This window comes from Bos mutus, chromosome 22 (assembly GCF_027580195.1).
Source record: "Bos mutus isolate GX-2022 chromosome 22, NWIPB_WYAK_1.1, whole genome shotgun sequence".
Taxonomy (NCBI): Eukaryota; Metazoa; Chordata; class Mammalia; order Artiodactyla; family Bovidae; genus Bos; species Bos mutus.
In genome coordinates, this window is record NC_091638.1 from 624,871 (window position 1) to 648,320 (window position 23,450).

Below are 23,450 nucleotides of genomic sequence, written 5' to 3' on the forward strand. Positions count from 1 at the left end.
GGAATTCCATCATTTCCACTAGCTTTGTTCATAATGATCCTTCCTAAGGCCCACTTGACTTTGCATTCCAGGATGTCTAGGTGAGTTATCACACCATCAAAGTTATCTGGGTCATGAAGATCTTTTTTGTATAGTTCTGTGTATTCTTGCCACCTCTTCGTAGTATCTTCTGCTTCTGTTAGGTCCATACCATTTTTGTCCTTATTGTGCCCATCTTTGCATGAAATGTTCCCTTGGTATCTCTGATTTTCTTGAAGAGATCTCTAGTTTTTCCCATTCTATTGTTTTCCTCTATCTCTTTGCATTGATCACTGAAGAAGGCTTTTATCTCTCCTTGTTATTCTTTGGAACTCTGCATTCAAATGGGTATATCTTTACTCCATTGCCTTGCACTTCTCTTCTTTTCTAACTGTTCTCTAAGGCCTCCTCAGGCAACCATTTTGCCTTGTTGCATTTCTTTTTCTTGGGGATGGTCTTGATCACTGCCTCCTGTGCGATGTCATGAACCTTTATCCATAAGTCTTCAGGCACTCTTGTCTATCAGATCTAATCCCTTGAATCTATTTGTCACTTCTACTGTAGCAATTTGATTTAGGTCATATCTGAATGGTCTAGTGGTTTTCCATACTTTCTTCAATTTAAGTCTGAATTTGGCAATAAGGAGCTCATGATCTGAGCCACAGTCAGCTCCCAGTCTTGTTTTTGCTGACTGTATAGAGCTTCTCCATCTCTGGCTGCAAAGAATATAATCAGTGTGATTTTGGTATTGACCTTCTGGTGATATCCATATATAAAGTCTAGTCTCATGTGTTCTTGGGAGAGTGCTTGCTATGACCAGTGCACTCTCTTGGCAAAACTGTGTTAGCCTTTTCCCTGCTTCAGTTTTTACTCAAAGACCAAACTTGCCTGTTACTCCAGGTATCTCTTGACTCCCTACGTTTGCATTCCAGTCCTCTATAATGAAGAGGGGATCTTTTTGGGGTGTTAGTTCTGGAAGGTCTTATAGGTATTCATAGAGCCATTCAGCTTCAACTTCTTCAGCATTACTGGTCGGGGCATAGACTTGGATTACAGTGATACTGAATGGTTTGCCTTGGAAATGAACAGAGATCATTCTGTCATTTTTGAGATTGCATCCAAGTACTGCATTTTGGACTCTCTTGTTGACTGGGAGGGCTACTCCATTTCTTCTAAGGGATTCTTTCTCACAGTAGTGGATATAATGGTCATCTGAGTTAAATTCACCCATTCCAGTCCAGTTTAGTTCACTGATTCCTAAAATGTTGATGTTCACTCTTGCCATCTCCTGTTTGACCACTTCCAATTTACCTTGAGTCATGGACTTGACATTCCAGGTTCCTATGTAATATTGCTCTTTACAGCATCAGACTTTACTTCCATTATCAGTCACATCCACAACTGGGTGTTTTTTGTTTTGTTTTGTTTTGCTTTGGCTCCGTCTCTTCATTTTTTCTGGTATTATTTCTCCACTTTTCTCCAGTAGCATAATGGGCACCTACCGACCTGGGGCGTTCATCCTTCAGTGTCATATCTTTTTGCCTTTTCATACTGTTCATCCATTAGCAGATTTTTTTTGTCTTTGACGATTATGGTTTTTGTAGGAGATAACAGATTATGAGAAAAGGAGAAGCCTGTGTCTGGTGTAGGGAGGAAAGTCTGTAAGCTTTTAGGGTCAAGACTACATTGTCTGACACCATGGAAAAGGGGTCTTAGACCCTCAAGACCAAGAGGAGTACAGTGCAGAGATGAGAGCCCTTTGAATGAGATAGAAAATGATGTGTACACCCGTGGAGAATTCATGTTGATGTATGGCAAAACCAATACAATATTGTAAAGTAATTAGCCTCCAATTAAAATAAATAAATTTAAAAAATAAAAGAAGAAAATGACTAGAACCATATGGCAGTGTACATCAAACAAGCACAAATCCTGTTCACACACCTGAACGGGGCTTCTTCATCTTTCCTCTGGCCAAGAATGTTAGTGTTCTCCATCAAACTGGAATATTCAATCTTGCTATTGAATATTCAGTCTTGCATTGACAAATATTGCTGTACTTCAAAACCAACTTATTCTGCCTTTTCATCCGTCATCCTATAATCAGAAGAGCAGATGGTGGTGCCCCCCCAGAATGGGAACCCAGCTGCTGAGGGGATGCGTTAAGACAAATGCTATCTATGCTTCGTGTATGACATCTTAGTTGTGTGGAAGAGGGTGAAGCCAGTTTCTGGCTTTCCGGGTCTGCCATCATCCCCATTTCCCTGCCCTGAGCTGCACATTGTTACTTGTCTGCCCCCACCTTAATCAGTGTGGCCCAGGAAATGGCTCCCAGGAGGGAGCCAAGATCCCTCCACCTCCTGCCCACATGGATGTTCTAGAGCCAGCTGTAAGGTATCTGAACCTCTGTCAAAAGTAAGACATGAAAACATTTCAATAACAAAGACCAGAGGCTGCCTACTCTGTTCAATCCCTATCACAAACTGGACACTCAAAACTACTTGCTGAGTGAATGAACAAATGAATAAATGCATGATAAACAAATGATTAAGCAATATTGAGACACATTGTGATTCTAATCGTCTAAGAGTAATTTGACACATGTCACCTTATGATTTAATAAAAACTCTCCAAGAAAAAATGATAAATAAAATGATTGAAATGTGTCTTTACCTTTCAATTCCTACAGCTGTGAAGGGCCAGGTCTCGAAGGCTGTCCACAAAAAGGGTAAGTGTGACACTTTGTGTGTGATGATCTGACCAGAAACAACCAATAGTTCTGTGGGCAAGGGTAATGCTTTCTCACTTTTCCGACTCCCCTCTGCCCTGGCCTCTCTTCATGCTGCAGTCAGTATCTTAGCAATGAGGTTTTCCATCATATCACCACCCTGAAACCAGCCAATGACCTTTGTTATATTCATTCTTTCAATTTGTTCTTCTCTTTTCACCCACCCTTACAATATCCATGGAACATATACTATGTACAAATTATTCCTTTTACCTTTCAATGGCCCCTTCAAAATAGAAAAAAACCCATTAATTCAAACTACATTAACTAGGAGAATAGTATAACTCAAGACAGGACTTTTTTATGTGCTAAGAAGAATGTGTTCTAAGTACTACTCACATAAAGTACATTTGACACTTAGGAGAAATTCGTAAGAATGCTGGCACATTTTTTGTGTGTAAATTGTGCTACTAATTATTCTTTGATATTCATTAACTGCCTGAAAATACAAAGTTTGCCAGAAGCTCAGATGGCACAGGTGCTTGAAAAACAATAGCTTTATAAAGATTCTAAATTCAGAATCTACTCATTCAGACAGTTCTTTCCCCAGTGAGTTTTGGGTGTTTGCTCTCCCCTGGTGGGGGAAGGGGGTGGGGGTGGGGGGACGACTGCAGAATGACCTAACTTATCTATGACAACTCTGCTCTCTGTGTGGAAATCCTGTCCCTGCCTTACTCCTCCACACATTCATGCAGCATTTCACACGGTTCTCATCCCATGTTATAAGTTCAGGATCCCTCAAGCAGTCTCCACAGTTTTGAAAGGGTCCCTCTGTCCAGCCTGGCCAGCAGACATCACATGGGGAGGGTGTGCTTCTAACGAGTGGAGACACCCAGGGGAGACACACAAATTCGTGCCGAAAGCATGACTGACTCAGCTATTTTTCGAGTTATGTTCCCTTAATCAACAGTCAACATACTCTTCATAGCGAGAAGTCCAAATGATACCCAGTTTAAAAATCCAAAAAGGTGGGGTGAGGAGGCTATTATACTGAAGAAAGTTGAAAACCTGCCCTGGGAATATTAATCTGCCTCTCTTTCTCCTTGACAAGCTGTGCACTATCGCACTGAGACAGTTCTAAATGATGTCACAGCATCCACACACATGGCAAATATAGGACATGCCAACATGACAAACCAACCCCCCTTGTGTGTCCGCCAGGCCCAAGATCCCGTCCATTGCCACGGGCATCGTGGGCGGCCTGCTGCTGGTGGTGGTGCTGGCCCTGAGCGTCGGCCTCTTCATGCGCAGGCGCCACATCGTGCGCAAGCGCACACTGCGCCGGCTGCTGCAGGAGCGTGAGGTGAGCTGGGCGACCACCAGGCGGTGTCTTACAGATGAGATTGCATGACTGAGCTTTATTGTAATGAAAAAGCCAGGAGAATCTCTGAATGTCCAGTTGTAAGCAAGTCCGTATACACTTTGGTACTTGTATTCAGTGACATGCAGCTGTTTCCAGGGTAAGTCCTGCTGGAGGTTACCCAGCTGTGGTGCCCACCACCCAGCTTGTTCTGCTCAGTGGTCGGCGAGGGGGAAGATGGTGCACAGAGGCCCGTGAGTTGCTGTGAGCACAGGAGGTGTCACTTTGTAAAATGCCACAGTTCCCACCAGTGACCAGTATTGTCTCTGACACCATGATTTCAGGAAAAGGTCTTCAGGTGGTATCTGTGACCATCCGTATGTCTCTCCAGAGACATACAGGGCCTGGGGGCCAGAGCCCCCAGGAGGAGGGACCCATGGCAACTTCAGCAGCATGGCTCTGCAGGGCTCAGATGGGCTACCAAAATGACCATCACACAAGCTTGCCTTCCCCCCAAGCTTTCCTAGCCTGATCACAGAAACAGAAATTGCACTTATTGCCCAGGAGCTGTTCTGTTCAAGGTCACATGCTTTGGAGGATGTGGGAGGTGTCAGTCCCGGTTCCTTAGGTGTCTCTCACCAAGTTCCCTAGAACAGGTATCCCCGTCTGGGGAGTGAGTGGGGCAAGCTCTCTGGGCCAGAGCGTGAGCGCGCCTCCTGCCACATGGAGTCAGGAGCTGCCACCCCATCCCTGGGCCATGTAGGCAGGCATCAGCTCTTCCCCTTGTCTCTCACAGCTCGTGGAGCCTCTGACGCCCAGCGGAGAAGCTCCCAACCAAGCTCTCTTGAGGATCCTAAAGGAAACAGAATTCAAGAAGGTCAAGGTGCTGGGCTCAGGAGCATTCGGCACCGTGTACAAGGTGAGCCTGAGGCGCCTAGACTCGAGTCTGGGGCCGCTTCCTCTGCTGTGGTGCTTATCACAGTGCAGTGCTCTTTGTGTCACTGAGGGTTCAGGAAATTCCAGTATTTTTCTTAGGTTGTCTAGATTAAATCTTTTATAATCAGAGTGACAAGGAAGTGGTCCACTTGGGCACAGATGATTTCCTGGAGGACAGGGTGAGTTTTCAGAGGATGGGTGGCACAAGTCAATCTGAAAGAGTGTGGCCTGTATCTGCAGGGCAGCATCTGAATAAAGCCCAGCTCAAAACAGCTTCCTCTTCATTTATTTTTTCTATGCCCTCTTTGCGTAGTCTAATCACAGTTAGTCCTAGACCCAGTATCTCAGAATTCTGTATACAGTGACTCATACTGACTCTGTAACTTACATGAGCTGAAGGGTTTTATCTAACTACTCTGATTCCTGGGACACAACAGCTAAAGAGCTGCTGAGCTGTCATGACTCCCAGCCTGGGTGGCCTTGGGTGCAGAGCTGTGCTTCCTCACCCTTTGGGGTATGGCCACTAATGACACCCAGCCAGGCCAGGAGCCACATCTTACAAGTGTGACTACTGCCAGCCAATGACTTCTCCTCTCTTTGTTATAGGGACTCTGGATCCCAGAAGGCGAGAAGGTTAAAATTCCTGTAGCTATCAAGGAATTAAGAGAAGCCACATCTCCAAAAGCCAACAAGGAAATTCTTGATGTGAGTTTCTGCTTTGTTCTCTAGCTATCTGCAGGCCTGGACATCAGAAGCTACCTTTTCTCATGGTTGGCAGCACATTTCTGTGTTCTGGACTTTCTCATCACCACATTCTAAATGGTCGCTTTTCACTTTTGCTGTATTTTTTCCTTCTGGCTACACAGTTGGTATAATTCTCCCTCATAGAGATGACTCGCTCTTCTGTTCTCTTAATGCCCCAAAAGAATGGGAACCTGTGGTCCCTGGGCATCCACTAGGGGCTGGTGGCTTCCCCCTGCCATCTCAGTGATGCCTCTGGCTGGCCTGTGGTACTGTAGGTGTTGTGTTCAGCATGCCTTGGGAAAGAAACAGAGACATGAGGCAGCCTGCTCAGGGTCACGAAGCTAGGTAGGTTTCCAGCACCAGGTTACTTCTGATTCTGAAATGAGTGTTCGTTTTCTTCCACCAAATATCTCATCTTTGAAATGGCTTTTTAAAGGTACCTAGGATTAACAATATCATGCTCCATAAACTCTATAATCTGTTGCTCACCTTCTGTACTTTTTCTCAAAATAATTTAAATGTTTCCAGCATCTGCTGAGTGCTATTTTATGGAGTCTTTGAAATACTTCATAAGGTTATTATTGTTACATGCTTTTACTTTAGATTCTGCTGAACTTTTCCCGGCTTCCTTTGGACCTTCACTAGCCAATGAGGGCTCTGCATGGTCTTAGAAAGAGGCTGGAAGAAGGAGGAGCCAGCCTGGCGTTGGGCAGAACCTACTTCAGGCAGAAGCTCAGAAAGTTCTGAGGGATGCAGCCTTGCGGGCCCCAGCTAACAGCACTGCCACCACTCGCTATGGGTGGATGTGGGTTTTTCTTGCTCTTTTCCCAAAGCAGAGCCAGTAAAAGAAGAGGTGGAGGGGCTCAGCAGTGAGTTAGGAGAACAGTCAATGAAAAAGGAAAGTGACTGCCTTTACTGACTCAGAAATAGTTCATCTTGCAGCCAAGAAAGACAAAGGTCAAATGTAATATTTCCCCACTCATATCTAACCAACAGAATAATATGGTAAGCAAAGCAAACAGGCCTTTTAAAAAATGTGTTCAGACACTGAGCTTCCCAAGAGGAAATCCTCTCCATCCGCATTTCTCTAGGCAGCCTTCCCTCCATTCGTTTTGCAGCAGGGAAGTCCCACTGCAGTATTTTCTTTGTGAAGGATGAATTATTAACACAGTGTAACAGGAAATCTCACACACTGTTGATATGCTTATCAAGCCAAGTTATCGTTCATTTTAGCAGTTTACAAATTAATGAGTCTGTTAATATAATGTCAGTTCCTATTTACGTAACCATAAGAAGTGTTACAAGCAAGCCATTTGTGAAGTCTCTTCACTTACAACCTCTAGCTCCTTTTCCTACACAGTTAAAAAGAAAATACTTTAGCAAAATTTGCTTCCTTATTTCACTTTTTACTCATTCAAGACATTCTAATAACTGTCACAAAATGTGAATTTTGACAATATTCTCTGTGCAGAGTAAGGGCAATTTTGAAGATAGTAGCAATACTTTGAGAAAGAAGTAGTTCTGCTGAAAAGGACCCTCCAGAACCCCTAACCTGGAGGAAATCTGCTTTCATGGGGCAGGGGTAGGGTAGAAAATAGAGAAAGTAAAGACTTAGAAAAAGTGTTTAAAGCCCTTTTTGCCTCTTGCCCTGTCTCTGGGCTCCTCTCCTTCTCTCCCTCTGGCCCATTCCTGCTTTCTTCTTTCTGCTCTGACACCCACCCTGTGGCTGTTCTGGGAGAGGACAGCAGCCTGAGGCCTTGGTCTGCTTGTCCTGAAGCTCCGTCTGCCCCACAAACACAGAGCCACTCTCGTAGGCTGGGTGCTGCCATGGGGAGCCCCTAAGGAAAGGGAAAACTAAAGCAAAGGCAGTTTCAACAGTGAGTTAAAGGGCAAGTTAATCCTGTGACCAGGCTGCCCAGGGGGCTGAGTGTGGGCTTGGCTCACACGCACTTGTAAATGGCTCCAGCTTCCCCTGGTTTTACTCCCCTACCCAGGCCAGCACTAACGTCCAGCACACATGCCCTCTACCCCGGGTGCACGGTGCCATCAGTGGTGGCTTAGGTACTGGGAAGCTTCAAAACTATTCTTAAAGCTGGGCATATGCCTCTCCTGAAGGAGTTTAATGTTTAGTGAAATCCCTTTTCCCCAGTCCTTAACATAAACTAGTTCACAGATGAGGGAGACATGCAAGAAAGAAGGCCCAAACAATCGTTTCGACAACTGGACAAATTAATAGATTTTCAAGGTCGACAAGCCTCAGAGGCTCTGCTGCCACGTGACTCTGACCTCAGCCTTGGGAGCCTCTGAGCGTGGGTTCTGCCTGCCAGGCTCCAGATTGATCAGAGATGGTGAGGAATACCAAGCATTCTTGCTGTAGGTCACAGAGCACCTTTGAGATTCCAAGATAAACAGTTAAGAACAAATCTCACGTTAACTCCTGCACACACTGAATAGGACACGTGACTGGACAGCATCCCTGTTGAGCTCAGGCTTAGACGTGCAGAAGGGACACCCTAGCTCGGGTGCTGTACCAGATTTTAATAGGAGCTAGGACCTGGCAGGGCTCCAGGCTCTGTGTGGCCCGACACCCACACCCATGCTCCACTCCCTGAGCCCTGGGTCAGCTCCTCACGGCCCACAGCAGATGGGCTGCTCAGACTGCTCTGCTCTGCAGATTTTTCTCCCCTCTGAAGTGAGTACAACATGTTTCCAAATCTCAACCAGATCTTGAGAAAATAGAAACAGCCAGAGGATTACTTTGGTGTTATGGTTGTACAGTTTCCCAGACTCGGGAGAGAGATGTGATTTCTGCTTTTCTGGCAATCACAAGGCCTATTAATTTTCTCATAGACTTTCTAGTTTAAATTTAGGGTGGGCATAGAAACAGCATGCAGAAGAGATTCATATATGTGCTCTGTGTTATAAGGTCTAGGGCTTTCACTCAGCAAGTCTTCCCCGGTCTGTGGGGTTAATCAGTAGCAGGGAGGATGGCTGAGGGGCCCCGGAGGCCAGCGGCCTGGGGCGGGAAGACTCTAGTGGGCCCAGTCCTGACAAGAAGTGTGATCTTGGGCATGGTCCACTGGGTCTCAATTTCCTCTTCAGACGAATAGTAGCTTCAGGAGGAACCACTTGCCTGCCTTCTCCAGTCCTAAATTTTTATCAGTTGTTGTTGTTGTTTAGTTCCTAAGTTGTGTCTGACTGTTTATGACCCCATGGACAGCAGCACAGCAGGCTTCCCTGCCCTTCACCATCTCTCCACGTTGGCTCAAACTCCTGTCCACTGTGTCAGTGATCCCATCCAACCATCTCATCCTCTGTCGTCCCCTTCTCCTCCTGCCCTCAATCTTTCCCAGCATCAGGATCTTTTCCAATGAGTCAACTCTACACATCAGGTGGCCAAAGTATTGGAACTTGAGCATCAGTCCTTCCAATGAATATGCAGGGTTGATTTCCTTTGGGATTGACTGGTTGATCTCCTTGCAGTCCAAGAGACTGTCAAGAGTCTTCTCCAGCACCATAATTCGAAAGCATCAGTAGCTTTTTATCAGTAGCCCTCTGAAAAATGAAGAGCTGTCTGAATGTCCATAATATTAAATATCTACTCTTCTCTTTAACATTGTGATGCTGCGTTTACAACCAGAGGAGAAGGGCCGCCTGCCCATGAAGGTGGGGTACCGCCCACTCAGGGTGCTTGTTCTAAAACAAGTAGCAGAGCTGCAGTCTCTCTTATTAGTGAAAGCAACAGGGTCTCTGATTTGTGTGATTTCAGTGTCGTTCAGCTGTGATGTTTCTAAGGTATTTCTAGAGGTGTGTTGGGCAGCACGGAGGCCCCACAGGGGAACAGGTGTTGGGGAGAGGGAGACACTAAACAAGTTCCCCCTCCCTGCAGCTCACACAGCACACCCGCCGGGATGGGTCCAAGAATCAGCATTTCTGGCAATTTGGCCAGCAGCACTGAGCCTGCTGCCCTGAGCGAACAACTGCAAGAAGCCAGGAAAGTTTAGCTTAGATGGGAGTCAGAGGCCCTCAGAGGAGGGGTCAGCCAGGGAAAGCGGAGGTGGAGGGGCATTCCGGACAAAGCCCCTGCTGGGGGCGAGTGTGGGAGAGCAGTGAGCGGGTGGAGCAGCAGCGCCTGTGGGAGGAGAGCCCAGGGAGGCGTGGGGGCCTCCCCGGAATGGTGAGGCCCAGGCAAGGTTACTGCAGACGCTGGTGTTTAGGACACTGAGGACATTTGTGTTTCGGACTCTGCGTTCGCCCCAGTCCCTCCACCCATCTGCTCTGTCCCCACTGTCCGCTCCTGAGGCACAGCTCCCGGCAGCCCTCTCAGATGCCTTTGCCTCCCAGGCTGTGTTGGCTCCTGCACAGGGAGCCCAGCCCCGACCACATCAGTGGGCAGAGCGGGAAAGGCCCCTCTGAACTTTCTCTTGGAGACGAGGTGGTCCCTTTTGTGTCTGTATAAAAGGTCAGCATCCTTGTACTCTAAAGGGAAAGAGATTGAGTTTATTGGTAGAAATTTAGGATTCCCTAATTCTTAGACAAAAGCGAGGCCCGGCTATGCGCTTGGTTTAAATGAAGTCAGCTTCCTCCAGTCAAGGATAGCAGAAGAGTTAAAATGAAATCCGTGGTCGTGAGTCTGTGTCAGGCCTCTGCCCTGGCCGCCTCTGAGTCAGCAGGGGTAGGCTTGGGGGAAGTGGTTTTCCTTTCCCAAAACTGCGGCCAGCAACACAGACCACCTCTTAAGAGATGAATCCTGGGTCGCCCACAGCGTCTGCGATCACTGCAGGTATAACGTCCTCTCTCCGTTTCAGAGCCGGCACATGTACACAGAAAGGCCTTCTTTCTCCGCTGTGTGTGGTAGAGGTGCCTGTGGTGCCAGCAGTGTTGATGGTGGGGTGGCGGATGGGGGGGCTCCTCCTCTGCCTGCCACAGAGGAGGAGAAGTGAGGACTGACCTCCCAGAGCTGTCACCATCACCTCGATGCCCGTGGTGAGGGTTCCTTAGTCAATGGCCAGGTCATCATCAGGATGTGGGTTGCCACCCGCCCCAACAGTGTTTTAAACTGAGGCATCTTTGGCTCTGAGGCGGAGGTCCTCGTAATGACTCAGCATCACCCAAACTTGGGGACATCGGGTCTTGTTTTCACCCAGCACTTTGCCAGTGGCGAGCACTGCTGCGGTCCCTCTGTGGTGCCGAATGCCACCTGCAGTCAGAGGGTGCCTACGCCCACCAGATGTCTGGTCACTGCTTGGCCTCACGAGCCAGAGATCCTGTGTGAACATCCACTGCTCTAGATGTTTCATGTGCCCATTTCCACACTTAGACTCCAGTTGGGTTTTTAATCTAGGAAGGGTCTGCCTGCTTGGTCCCGTAGCCATGGCAGGGAGCCGCGCTGATTTGCCTTCTCCTCTTCTCCTGCAGGAGGCCTACGTGATGGCCAGTGTGGACAACCCCCATGTGTGCCGCCTCCTGGGCATCTGCCTGACCTCCACCGTGCAGCTCATCACACAGCTCATGCCCTTCGGCTGCCTGCTGGACTACGTCCGCGAGCACAAGGACAACGTCGGCTCCCAGTACCTGCTCAACTGGTGTGTGCAGATCGCAAAGGTAACTCGCAGGCAGCCAGCGCTGAGAGCCAGCAGCCAGGGCCACAAAGCAGGCCCAGCAGCCACCTCTGCTTCTTGCTGTGCCCGCACCTCCTGGGCTGATGTGATCGTTAGAGGGAGCCCAAAGAACAGTGGTAAGGGGCAAAAAACAACCACCAGGAAGTCAACAATTACATTCTCCGTCCTAGGAAAGCAGAGAGTTTGTCAGGAGAGATGTGTGTGTGTGCGCGTGCGTGCGTGCATAGACACAGTGTAGACTTTATTTTGGATTAAGTTGAATTGATTGTCTTTGGCGTCAGATTAGTGCCTCCCACTCCACATTGAAAATCTAATTATTCAGCTACATTTGCACAGTTGGGTGCTCTCAGAATGGTTCATGTTAGTGTCTTATTTCCCTGGCATTCTTTTTGTTGAACACTATGGTAATTTGTAGCAGAGGATGAGGTATGGCTTTCACACAGGCAGAACTGGCAACAAAACCAGCAAACCAGCCCACCTGAGGCTATCAGGTGACAGAGTGCTGGGTGGACAGGCAGGTGCTGGCTCTGATGTGTGGTGGCAGGAGGTCAGCAGATGCTGCTTCTGCTTCCTGAGGCCCCTCATACGTTCCGCTGTCAACAGGCTAGACTGAGGGAGGAGCCGGTGGGGCGGTAGGCAGACAGTGACCAGGTGGCTACACTGTGAGCTGAAGCCAGGAGCTGAGCGGCAGGTATTTAGCTGCTCATGTGGCGTCACAAAGACTTTCTTTCATCTCAGATCTCTCTTTCTTGATCACAGCACTGCATCAGTTATTTGCAACCCAACTTGCTAATTCTGTTTCTTCTAACAGTGGGTATACCTTTCACTCAGTTGAATGAATGGAATCTGTGGATGAATCCCGCCCCGAACCCCTCATCCCTGGAGAGCGGTTATTAGCTGGAGGAGACCAGGGAGGCAGGGAGCCCCTCGTCTCCCAGCCCTGTCAAGTCCTGGTTGCTCCTCTCACCCAGCGCAGCAGTGCAGCTCGGTCCTGTGGATTTACAGTTCTCCCAGAACTGGGGGGCTCCAGCAGGCTGTCAGGCAGCAGGCTGCCTCCTGGGAAAACAGGCAGCAGCACGACGCTCTTTTTCTGCTGCCACTGGGCTTACTGTCTCAGCCACAGCCCCGGAGGCTCCAGCACCCTAGGAGTGGGAGAGCGCCTTCTCAGAACCCGCCCACCCCCCAGTGCTCCTGTCATTGTCACGGCCACAACCCTGGTTTCGGAACAGAGGGAACCACGCGGCCACGCTAAACAATGGTCCTGACGGAGCCTGTGCGCCTTAGTGCTGCGGTCTCATGAAGATGCAGTAATTTCTGTGTCTGACTGCGTTAGTTTCCTAGGGCTGCCACCAAAGATCGTGACAGACTTGGTGGCTTTCCACAGTGGAAACTTAATCTCTCACAGTTCTGGAGGTTGGAAGTCTAGAATCAAGGTGTTAGCAGGGCCGTGGCCCTGAAGGCTTTAGGGGAGAATCCTTCCTCCCTTCCCCAGCTCTGTGGCTCCAAGCATCCCCGGCTTGTACCAGCATCACCCCCATCTCTGCCCACATCTTCACGTGGCCTCCTTCCCTGGGGCTGAGTCCAGATCACCCTCTCTCTTATAAGGTACGAGTTCAGTTCAGTTGCTCAGTCGTCTCCAACTCTTTGCGACCCCATGAACTGCAGCACGCCGGGCCTCCCTGTCCATCACCAACTCCCGGAGTTCACTCAAACTCATGTCCATCGAGTCGGTGATGCCATCCAGCCATCTCATCCTCTGTTGTCCCCTTCTCCTCCTGCCCCCAATCCCTCCCAGCATCAGAGTCTTTTCCAATGAGTCAACTCTTCGCATGAAGTGGCCAAAGTACTGGAGTTTCAGCTTTAGCATCATTCCTTCCAAAGAAAACCCAGGTCTGATCTCCTTTAGAATGGACTGGTTGGATCTCCTTGCAGTCCAAGGGACTCTCAAGAGTCTTCTCCAACATCACAGTTCAAAAGCATCAATTCTTCAGTGCTCAGCTTTCTTCACAGTCCAACTCTCACATCCATACATGACCACCGGAAAAACCATAGCCTTGACTAGATGGACCTTTGTTGGCAAAGTAATGTCTCTGCTTTTGAATATGCTATCTAGGTTGGCCATAACTTTCCTTCCAAGGAGTAAGCGTCTTAATTTCATGGCTGCAGTCACCACCTGCAGTGATTTTGGAGCCCAGAAAAATAAAGTCTGACACTGTTTCCACTGTTTCCCCATCTATTTCCCATGAAGTGATGGGACCAGATGCCATGATCTTCGTTTTCTGAATGTTGAGCTTTAAGCCAACTTTTTCACTCTCCTCTTTCACTTTCATCAAGAGGCTTTTTAGTTCCTCTTCACTTTCTGCCGTAAGGGTCATCTGCATATCTGAGGTTATTGATATTTCTCCCGGCAATCTTGATTCCAGCTTGTGCTTCTTCCAGCCCAGCATTTCTCATGATGTACTCTGCATAGAAGTTATATAAGCAGGGTGACAATATACAGCCTTGACGAACTCCTTTTCCTATTTGGAACCAGTCTGTTGTTCCATGTCCAGTTCTAACTGTTGCTTCCTGACCTGCATATAGGTTTCTCAAGAGGCAGGTCAGGTGGTCTGGGATTCATCTCTTTCAGAATTTTCCACAGTTTATTGTGATCCACAATAAACTGTGGATCACAATAAACTGTCAAAGGCTTTGGCATAGTAAAAGGTGCCAGTCATTCCTAAATCCAGGATGATTTCGTCTCAAGATCTTTTAATTAGATCTGCAAAACCCTGTGTCTGAGCTCACATTCTGAGTTTCTGGGTAGATGTGAAATTTTGGAGACACTGTTCAGCCCAGTGTCTTATGTCGGGGAGGAGGTCATTAGCCTGCCATAGGTTTCACTAAACATAAAGTCTTTCCTGGAGGTCTATTCATGTCCTGACCTCTAATCTCAGAAATTCTTCCTTAGTCTCCTCCCTGATAATCTGAGGCAGGAGAATCGCCAAAGTTATCCCCCTCCACTCCAGGCAGTCTCTGCTGCTACTGCTGCTAAGTCACTTCAGTCTTGTCCAACTCTGTGCGACCCCATGGACTGCAGCCCACCAGGCTCCTCTGTCCATGGGATTTTCCAGGCAAGAGTACTGGAGTGGGGTGCCATTGCCTTCTCCGCCAGGCAGTCTCTAGTACCTTGCTTAACTTGCTTTCCTTTTTTTTAACCCCTTTTGCTTCCTGGGAAGATCTGGCTTATATACTTGTTTACTTGACACTGGGAGGGAGGTGAGCTGTTAGTCGTACCCTGACTGCTGCCCACATGGGACCAGGCATCCAGAATGCGGCACAGCCGAGCTATCTGCTCCTGCCTGAAGGGTGAGCACAGCTCACCAGGTGCCCATATGTTTAGCATTCTAATTATCTTGTGTCAATTTGCAGCTCCACAAAAGTGAATTTTTATGTGAGGGGACACACAGCCTTGGCAAGTTCTGCCCAGTTACAGAACTGGGCATGTAACTCTGGGGGATTCACAGCTCCGTTTTGGCTTTTACTAGGCGAGTTGTCTCAGTGGTAAAGAATCCACCTGCCAGTGCAGGAGACATAAGAGACATTGGTTCAATCCCTGGGTCAGGAAGATTCCCCTGGAAGAGGAAATGGCAACCCACTCCAGTATTCTTGCTTGAAGAATCCCATGAACAGAAGAGCCTGGTGGGCTATGATCCATCAGGTCACAAGGAGTTGAACACAACTTGGGGACGGAGCAGGTGAGTTGTCTCCGAGGTTGAGCCGAGACAGAGAAGACAGTCCACAGAGCCCCTGTGAAGCGCCCACTCAAGCCCCAGGATGCATCCCATGCTCACTCCTCTGGTTTTTCCCTGCACTTTGACTGATTTAGGTTAGTGACTAAAATCTCAGCTGAAATATCATCATATTCTAGTTCTATATCTACTCTCTTTCCTTAGAGCAGCATCTCCTGGTTTTGTTCCTTTCTTATTCTTGAGGTTTTCCCCTTCTTTCTTTGGCAACCCCACATTCAGATCTGCTTGCCCACAGAGACTGTATAGATGGAAGCTTGTTTGACCCCAAAATCAGTCTTCTACAGCATGAGGAAAAGCAAACACCTGACCATGGCAGTGCCCACCACAGGACAAACTCAGCTCTGGCCCGACCCTGGTCAGCCCTGAGTTTCCAAGGTTCTGGAGTTGAGTCCCCAGGGCCTGAAAGTTTTCCAGTATAGTGCTCTATATAATATTATTCAGAATTTCACTTTGTTATTTAAATCCACTGCTCTGCCTGTTGTAGTCTGTTTAAGATCATTTTCCTCTGAAGTCCGTTCACGTTGCAGCTGTCATTAACTTTTGTCTCTGTGGCGCTGCTTTCTGTTTCAGCAGAGAAACCTCACTGTTGTGCTTGCACAGCTGTATCAGTGCAGCATCTATCCTGCCAGGATAGGAAAGCAATGGTCTCCTCACTTGTAAGGAGAGAAATTTGCTGTTGGGTTAGGTACTATTCACCTTTGGTATTAAACAGTTTTCTTTGTAAAACTTAGAAATGAAACTACCCAGAAAGACTTAGTGGCTGACCAGAAACTAAACTTGCTGGCATTTTTGAAGTGGGATTTATTGACTTATAAATGTCCTCACTGATTCACAAAGGCCCAGGCTCTCTTGGGAAGTTTTCCAAACGTTGCTGACAAGTCAGACACTATTACACAGGTTCATTGTCCTCACTAAACTGGTAGGAAGACAAGTAAAATTATATCACCCAGGCACAAGGAGAAAGAAAAGAAGCAGAGGTGGCCTGGGAGGATTCTTATTGGGGTTTGGAGACCAGAGGTGCCCTTCCATACAGGGGTAGAGTGGATTCTAGACTCAGGTCTCAGAAGGCTGTGGTCCCATCATCTGCTCCATGATCCCCCCTTCCTAAGTTCCCAGCTCATGAAGGTACACAGAGCTCTCACTCACGGGAAGTAACTTAGGTGCTTCAGAAAGTGTGTCCATTCTTTCTGGCTACTTAAACTAGCTAGTAAATTCCAAAATAATTAGATGGGATGATAATGTCATAAAATCCTAGAATCCAAAAGATGTGCTGGACTTCAATTTAGAGAACACTGCTGCCGTGCCAGGCTGTTCCTTGGAGCACCACAGAACGCATACTGCAAATCCTATGTAAATCAGCTCCCAAGGCTGATTCATTTAACATTTTCTCCAGCCTTTGGGACACAGAGCTTTCTTTCACCTAACCTGGATTATGATCTCACAGAAGTTAGTTTTCAGAGAGATAAGTTTCAGATCTTGACCAGGCCCCAGTGAGATTTGAAGGCAGCCCTTGGGGAAGGGGGATCCAGGGGAGAGGCTGTCAGAAAGAAACTGACCACAACTCCGTAAGCACCAGACTACGCCTAGTGTATTCTATAAGATGAGACTTGATAAGGATGAACTTCAAAAGGCATTCCATTCAAAGGACCCATTTCTTAAGCACACCGGACACTTAGTTCAGTCTCAGTTCATTTGAAAATGCCCCAGGTATTTTCACTGTTCACACATTTATAGGAGTTCTTAGGTCGTGTGAACAGCTAAGAGAAGACCCATCCAGGTTAGGGGAGGAAGGTGGTCCTGCCTCTAACGGGAGTGAATGAAAATCGTGCTGGCAAAGGAGTGGTCATCCGTCACCATCGCTCGGCCTTCGTGTGGGAGATGCTGACCATCCTGAGCAGCTCCCGTGCACAGCCTCCTGTCCCGGCCCAGGGGGCTCTGACCTTTGCACCTAGGTCTGCTCCCCTTCCCCACACCACCCAGGTTTCCTGTTCTCCAGATCAGCACTCCTAAAGGTGAGGTTCCAGGCAGCCCCAGCCCCGCTGACTGACTGTGCAGCTTAAGGGTGGTGACCAGAGAAGACTCCTCCTAAGAGCTGATTCACCTGCAAAGCACACACCTGCATAGCACCCCGAGGCACCAAACCGCAGACAGGACAGAGACAAACACACATCCAGTCATAGATATTTTCAGTTATTTGGATTTTTTTTTTCATTCTTACATTGTTCCATAAAAGATTACAGTTGAACTTAACCTAAATGATCACTTTACATTATGTCCTTATAAAGCCAAAAGTTGCTGTACGATTAAAGCATATTCATCAGCTCTTAGACATTTCATTTAGTTATTTCTTGAGCATTTATCTGTCAGTGTCCAGTATCATGTGAAATATATATATAAGACAAAATTTCTTATCTCCCCAAACTTATGAACAGGTAAGGAAAACAGATCCATAGAGAGCTAATAGTACAGGAAGAAATGAGGGGGTCAGATCAGGAGAGGTGGGGACCAGACTCCCAGAGGCTGCTCTACAAGCCACATGGGGACCAGCAAGGTGGGCTCAGCCTGCCAGTCAGGCGCCCGGTGTGGGGACGGCAGTGGTGAGGCAGGTGCCCCACACCCTCTGGAGTCCTGGACGTGGCTCGGTTCCATTGATGGGAGTGAGAGCCAGGCCCTGTCCTGGGAGTTGTCTGAGGGAGCAGTGGGCAGTGACGGAGAGACGCTGAGGGCTGCTGAGGAATGAGGGGCAGGACAGGAGGGGAGGGAATACCACCCAGGGACCTTCAACCCCAACATCATCATGAAAGCCAAGGCCACCATGCAGGTATTGGGGGCCATGGCAGCGGCCTAATTCAAGGTCATGTCAAAAAGGGTGGAGTAGAGAGGATGGATTTGACATCCAGGAGGAAATGATGACAATCACAGCAGTGACGGACCATTCTACTGGGTGCTGTCCTACGTGCTCCATAGGGATTAACTCATTTAATCCTCTGAGTAGCCTGTCTTACATGTGGAGAGAGTGAGGTAAGGGTGTTTAAGTAACGTGCCAAGGTCTCAAGTATATAAGCAGCAAAACTAAGATTTGATCCCAGGCATCCTTGCTCCCACATCTGTGCTTTTCCCCAGCCCTTGATGTCACAGATCAGAGTGGTGCCCCCAGACCAGTGAGCCTAGCAGGTCTCCTGTCCCTGCCCAGCAGAAGCTTGGTGTCTGGAACAGGACAGTCTGACACTTGCCCGCCTCTCCTGAGGGCAGGGCTCAGTGGTGTGGAGGCTGTGCTTCATTGAACTCTACCAGAGCCTTCTGCCTGCCCTCCACTTCCTATTTATGCCGTCTCCATAGTCCCCAGGTCACATCCCCCCTCTTTCCCACACGGTGGTTAAAAAATCTGCTAGAAACGCAGCTCAGGTCTGCCTCTCCCTCTGGGCTCCTACTCAGAGCTCCAGGATGCTGCAGTGCCTGGGAAAGCCGTCTGTGAATGTCAGACCCAACCCGGGCCTTCTTCTGTGAGTGTTGTGCCAGGAACATCTTCACATCCCTCATGGAGTGTCCACAGGTCTGTGCCTTCAGGTCCCAGCATGAAGGGGGCACTTCAGATCCCCTTTTAACCTCGTGGTTGCAACATCCACCTTTGCTGTCCTATGTTAACTGACAAAATAAATATATTCCCTTAAACTGAAGTGAGGATCTCAGAGAAGAACCAGGGAAATGCACTTCCAAGAGGCCCCACGAGGCTTAAACACTGGTGTTGCTTCCTGCGGTTCTGTTTGGATTCTGAGAGTTCACGAGCAGTGTCAGGGCTCTTATCTTTGGTGCTGGTTAAAATCTTAACTGTGTGGGGCACTGAGATGGCCTTTCAAGCCCTCTGTGTTATGTGGGACAGAAACCGAGGAATAGAGTTTCATGTAAGTTCAAAGGAGCCTAATCTTATCCTGTAATTAGCTCTGACTTTTAAATCCCTCTGGCTGATTGGCTGTCTGCTTCAGAACACATAAACTGCTTTCTTCTCCCCTTTCCCAAGCCTTCTCTGAGAAAACATTGCTCTGGTCCTTTAAAGATCTCAGGAGTAGGAGGAGGGGTAGGGTGGAGGTGCCTTTCATTGTTACATTTACACAGCAGCAGATAAGAGTAGAGACCCCACAAGAGACTGGCCCAGACTTGCCCATGAGTGTCCAGGAGTCTCTGGTAGAGGCATGGGTTGGCGGTGGCCTGCTACAGGGTCGGGAACACTGAGTGCTGCAGTTCATGCACAGGGCCTTTTGAAGGAGGTCGCCTTATCTTCATTACCTCCACCATAGTTTGGTCTCAGGTCAAACAACAGGGAGGGAACACAGCCCCACCCATCAACAGGAAATTGGATTAAAGATTTACTGAGCATGGCCCCGCCCATCAGAACAAGACCCAGTTTCCCTCACAGTCAGTCTCTCCCATCAGGAAGCTTCCATAAGCCTCTTATCCTTGTCCATCAGAGGGCAGACAGAATGAAAACCACAATCACAGAAAACTAATCAAAGTGATCACATGGACCACAGCCTTGTCTAACTCAATGAAACTATGAGCCATGCCATGAAGGACCACTCAAGACAGACAGGTCATGGTAGAGACTTCTGACAAAACGTGGTCCACTGGAGAAGGGAATGGCAAACCAGTTCAGTATTCTTGCCTTGAGAACCCCATGAACAGTATGGAAAGGCAAAAAGATATGACACTGAAAAACTGCCCAGATTGGTAGGTGCCCAATATGCTACTGGAGAAGAGTGGAGAAATAACCCCAGAAACAATGAAGAGACGGAGCCAAAGCAAAGACAACACCCAGTTGTGGATGATGTAACTGGGGATAGAAGAAAAGTCCCATGCTATAAAGAACAATATTGCCTAGGAACCTGGAATGTTAGGTACATGAATCAAGACAAATTGGAAAAGGTCAAATAGGAGATGGTAAGAGCGAACATCAAGATTTTAGGAATCAGTGAACTAAAATGGACTGGAATGGGTGAATTTAACTCAGATGACCTTTATATCTACTACTGTAGGTAAGAATCCCTTAGAAGAAATGGAGTAGCCCTCCCAGTCAACAAAAGAGTCCAAAATGCAGTACTTGGGTATAATCTCAAAAATGACAGAATGATCTCTGTTCGTTTCCAAGGCAAACCATTCAGTATCACAGTAATCCAAGTCTATGGCCCAACGAGTAATGCTGAAGAAGCTGAAGTTGAATGGCTCTATGAACACCTACAAGAACTTCTAGAACTAACACCCAAAAAAGATGTCCTCTTCATTACATGAAACTGGAATGCAAAAACAGGAAGTCAAGAGATACCTGGAGTAAAAGGCAAATTTGGCCTTAGAGTACAAAATGAAGCAGGTCAAAGGCTAACAGAGTTTTGCCAAGAAAATGCACTGCTCATAGCAAACACCTTCTTCCAACAACACAAGAGAAGACTCTACACATGGACATCACCAGATGGTCATACCAAAATCAGACTGATTTTATTCTTTGCAGCCAAAGATGGAGAAGCTCTATACAGTCAGCAAAAACAAGACCAGGAGCTGACTGTGGCTCAGATCATGAACTCCTTATTGCCAAATTCAGACTTAAATTGAAGAAAGGAGGGAAAACCACTGGACCATTCAGGTATGACCTAAATCAAATCCCTTACGATTATACAGTGGAAGGGACAAATACATTCCAGGAATTAGATGTGATAGACAGAGTGCCTGAAGAACTATGGACAGAGGTTTGTGACATTGTACAGGAGGCAGTGACCAAGACCATCCCCCCAGGAAAAAGAAATGCAACAAGGCAAATGGTTGTCTGAGGAGGCCTTACAAATAGCTGAGAAAAGAAGAGATGCTAAAGGCAAAGAAGAAAAGGAAAGACATATACATTTGAATGCAGAGTTCCAAAGAATAGCAAGGAGAGATAAGAAAGCCTCCCTCAGAGATTAGTGCAAAGAAATTGAGGAAAACAATAGAAGGGGAAAGACTAGAGATCTTCTCAAGAAAATTAGTGATACCAAGGAAACATTTCATGCAATTATGGGCACAATAAAGGACAGAAATGATATGGACCTAACAGAAGCAGAAGATATTAAAAAGAGTGGCAAAAATATACAGAAGAACTGCACAAAGAAAGATCTTCATGACCCAGATAACCATAACAGGGTGATCATGCACCTAGAGCCAGCCATCCTGGAATGCAAAGTCAAGTGGGCCTTAGGAAGCATCACTATGAACAAAGCTAGTGGAGGTGATGGGATTTCAGCTCATCTATTTCAAATTCTAAAAGATGATGCTGTTAAAGTGCTTCACTCAATATGCCAGCAAATCTGGAAAACTCAGCAGTGGCCACAGGACTGGCAAAGGTCAGTTTTCATCACAATCCCACAGAAAGGCAATGCCAAAGAATGTTCTAACTATTGCACAATTGCACTCATCTCACACGCTAGCAAAGTAATGCTCAAAATTCTCCAAGCCAGGCTTCAACAGTACATGAACTTCCAGATGGAAGTTCAAGATGTTCAAGATGTTCAAGCTGGGTTTAGAAAAGGCCAAAGAACCGGAGATCAAATTGCCAACATCCATTGGGTCATTGAAAAAGCAAGTGAATTCAGAAAAATATCTACTTCTGCTTTATTGACTGCGCCAAAACTTTTGACTGTGTGGATCACAGCGAACTGTGGAAAATTCTTCAAGAGATGGGAATACCAGACAACCTCACCTACCTCTTGAGAAATCTGTATGCAGGTCAAGAAACAACAGTTAGAACCAGACTGGAACAATAGACTAGTTCCAAATCGGGAAAGGAATATGTCAAGGCTGTATATTGTCACTTTGTTTATTTAACTAATATGCAGAGTACATCATGTGAAATGCCAGGCTGGATGAAGTACAAGCTAGAATCAAGATTTCCAGGGGAAATATCAAAAACCTCAGATACACAGATGACACCACCCTTATGGCAGAAAGCGAAGAAGAACTAAAGAGCCTCTTGATGAAAGGGAAAGAGGAGAGCAAAAAAGCTGGCTTCAGACTCAACATTCAAAAGACTAAGATCATGGCATCCAGTCCCATCACTTCATGGCAGATAGATGGGGAAACAATGGAAACAGTGAAAAATTTTATTTTGGGGGGCTCCAAAATCACTGCAGATGGTGACTGCAGCCATGAAATTAAAAGTCACTTGCTCCTTGGAAGAAAAGCTCTGACCAATCTAGACAGCGTATTAAAAAGCAGAGACATTACTTTGCCAACAAAGGTCCATCTAGTCAAAGCCATGGTTTTTCCAGTGGTCATGTATGGATGTGAGAGTTGGACTGTAAAGAAAACAGAGCAGCGAAGAATTGATGCTTTTGAACTGTGGTGTTGGAGAAGACTCGAGAGTCCTTTGGACTGAGATGACATCCAACTAGTCCATCTTAAAGGAAATCAGTCCTGAATATTCAATGGAAGGACTGATGCTGAAGCTGAAACTCCACTATTTTGGCCACCTGATAGGACCAGCTGACTCATTAAAAAGACCCTCATGCTGGGAAAGATTGAAGGCAGGAGGAGAAGGGGATGATAGAGGATGAGATGGTTGGATGGCATCATCGACTTGATGGACATGAGTTTGAGCAAGCTCCAGGAGTTGGTGATGGACAGAGAAGCCTGGCGTGCTGCAGTCCATGGGGTCGCAAAGATTCGGACACAACTGAGAGAGCGAACTGAACCAAATGCTGGGGTATTGGGATATTTTCTGGTATCTGGGCATCTGGCACTTGGCAGTCTCTGTGGTAGCAGCCAAGTTTCATTTAGAGACCCCAGCATGAAATTATGGACACAGTCCCAATGGTGGCCTCAGAGCACTTGGTTTGTGTAGCAGCAGCTCAGCCTCGGGACCTGGGTCAGCTCTCAGGGCAGTTGTGTGGGTGCTGGGTCTGCCAGTACCTGGAGAGGTTTCTTTACAGGTGAGTTTGCCATGCCTGACTTGGAACTGTCAGCTGCCATGATCACTCATTCATACCCTCATTCTTCTTCAACAAGCTGTTATTTTGTTTGTTTCATTTTTTTTTTAACTTTACAATATTATATTGGTTTTGCCATATATCAACATGAATCCGCCACAGGTATACACATGTTCCCCATCCTGAACCCTCCTCCCTCCCCGTACCATCCCTCTGGGTCATCCCAGTGCATTGAAACAAGATGTTATTTAAAAATGTATCCAGTGTACCAGATTCTATGTTGGGCATATAAAAAGGCAGAATGGAAGT

General features: G+C 47.2%; 1 protein-coding gene across 2 annotated transcripts in view; it reads left to right on the top strand.

The window, feature by feature from the left end:
- EGFR (epidermal growth factor receptor) overlaps positions 1–23,450 on the top strand; it is a 216,279-nt gene that overhangs the window by 176,165 nt on the left and 16,664 nt on the right. For both annotated transcript variants that reach the window (XM_070360477.1, XM_070360476.1), the window contains 5 exons: positions 2,708–2,746; positions 3,968–4,109; positions 4,903–5,025; positions 5,649–5,747; positions 11,205–11,390. In XM_070360477.1, the coding sequence (XP_070216578.1) occupies positions 2,708–2,746; positions 3,968–4,109; positions 4,903–5,025; positions 5,649–5,747; positions 11,205–11,390 (589 nt within the window). The remainder of the gene's footprint in view (positions 1–2,707; positions 2,747–3,967; positions 4,110–4,902; positions 5,026–5,648; positions 5,748–11,204; positions 11,391–23,450) is intronic.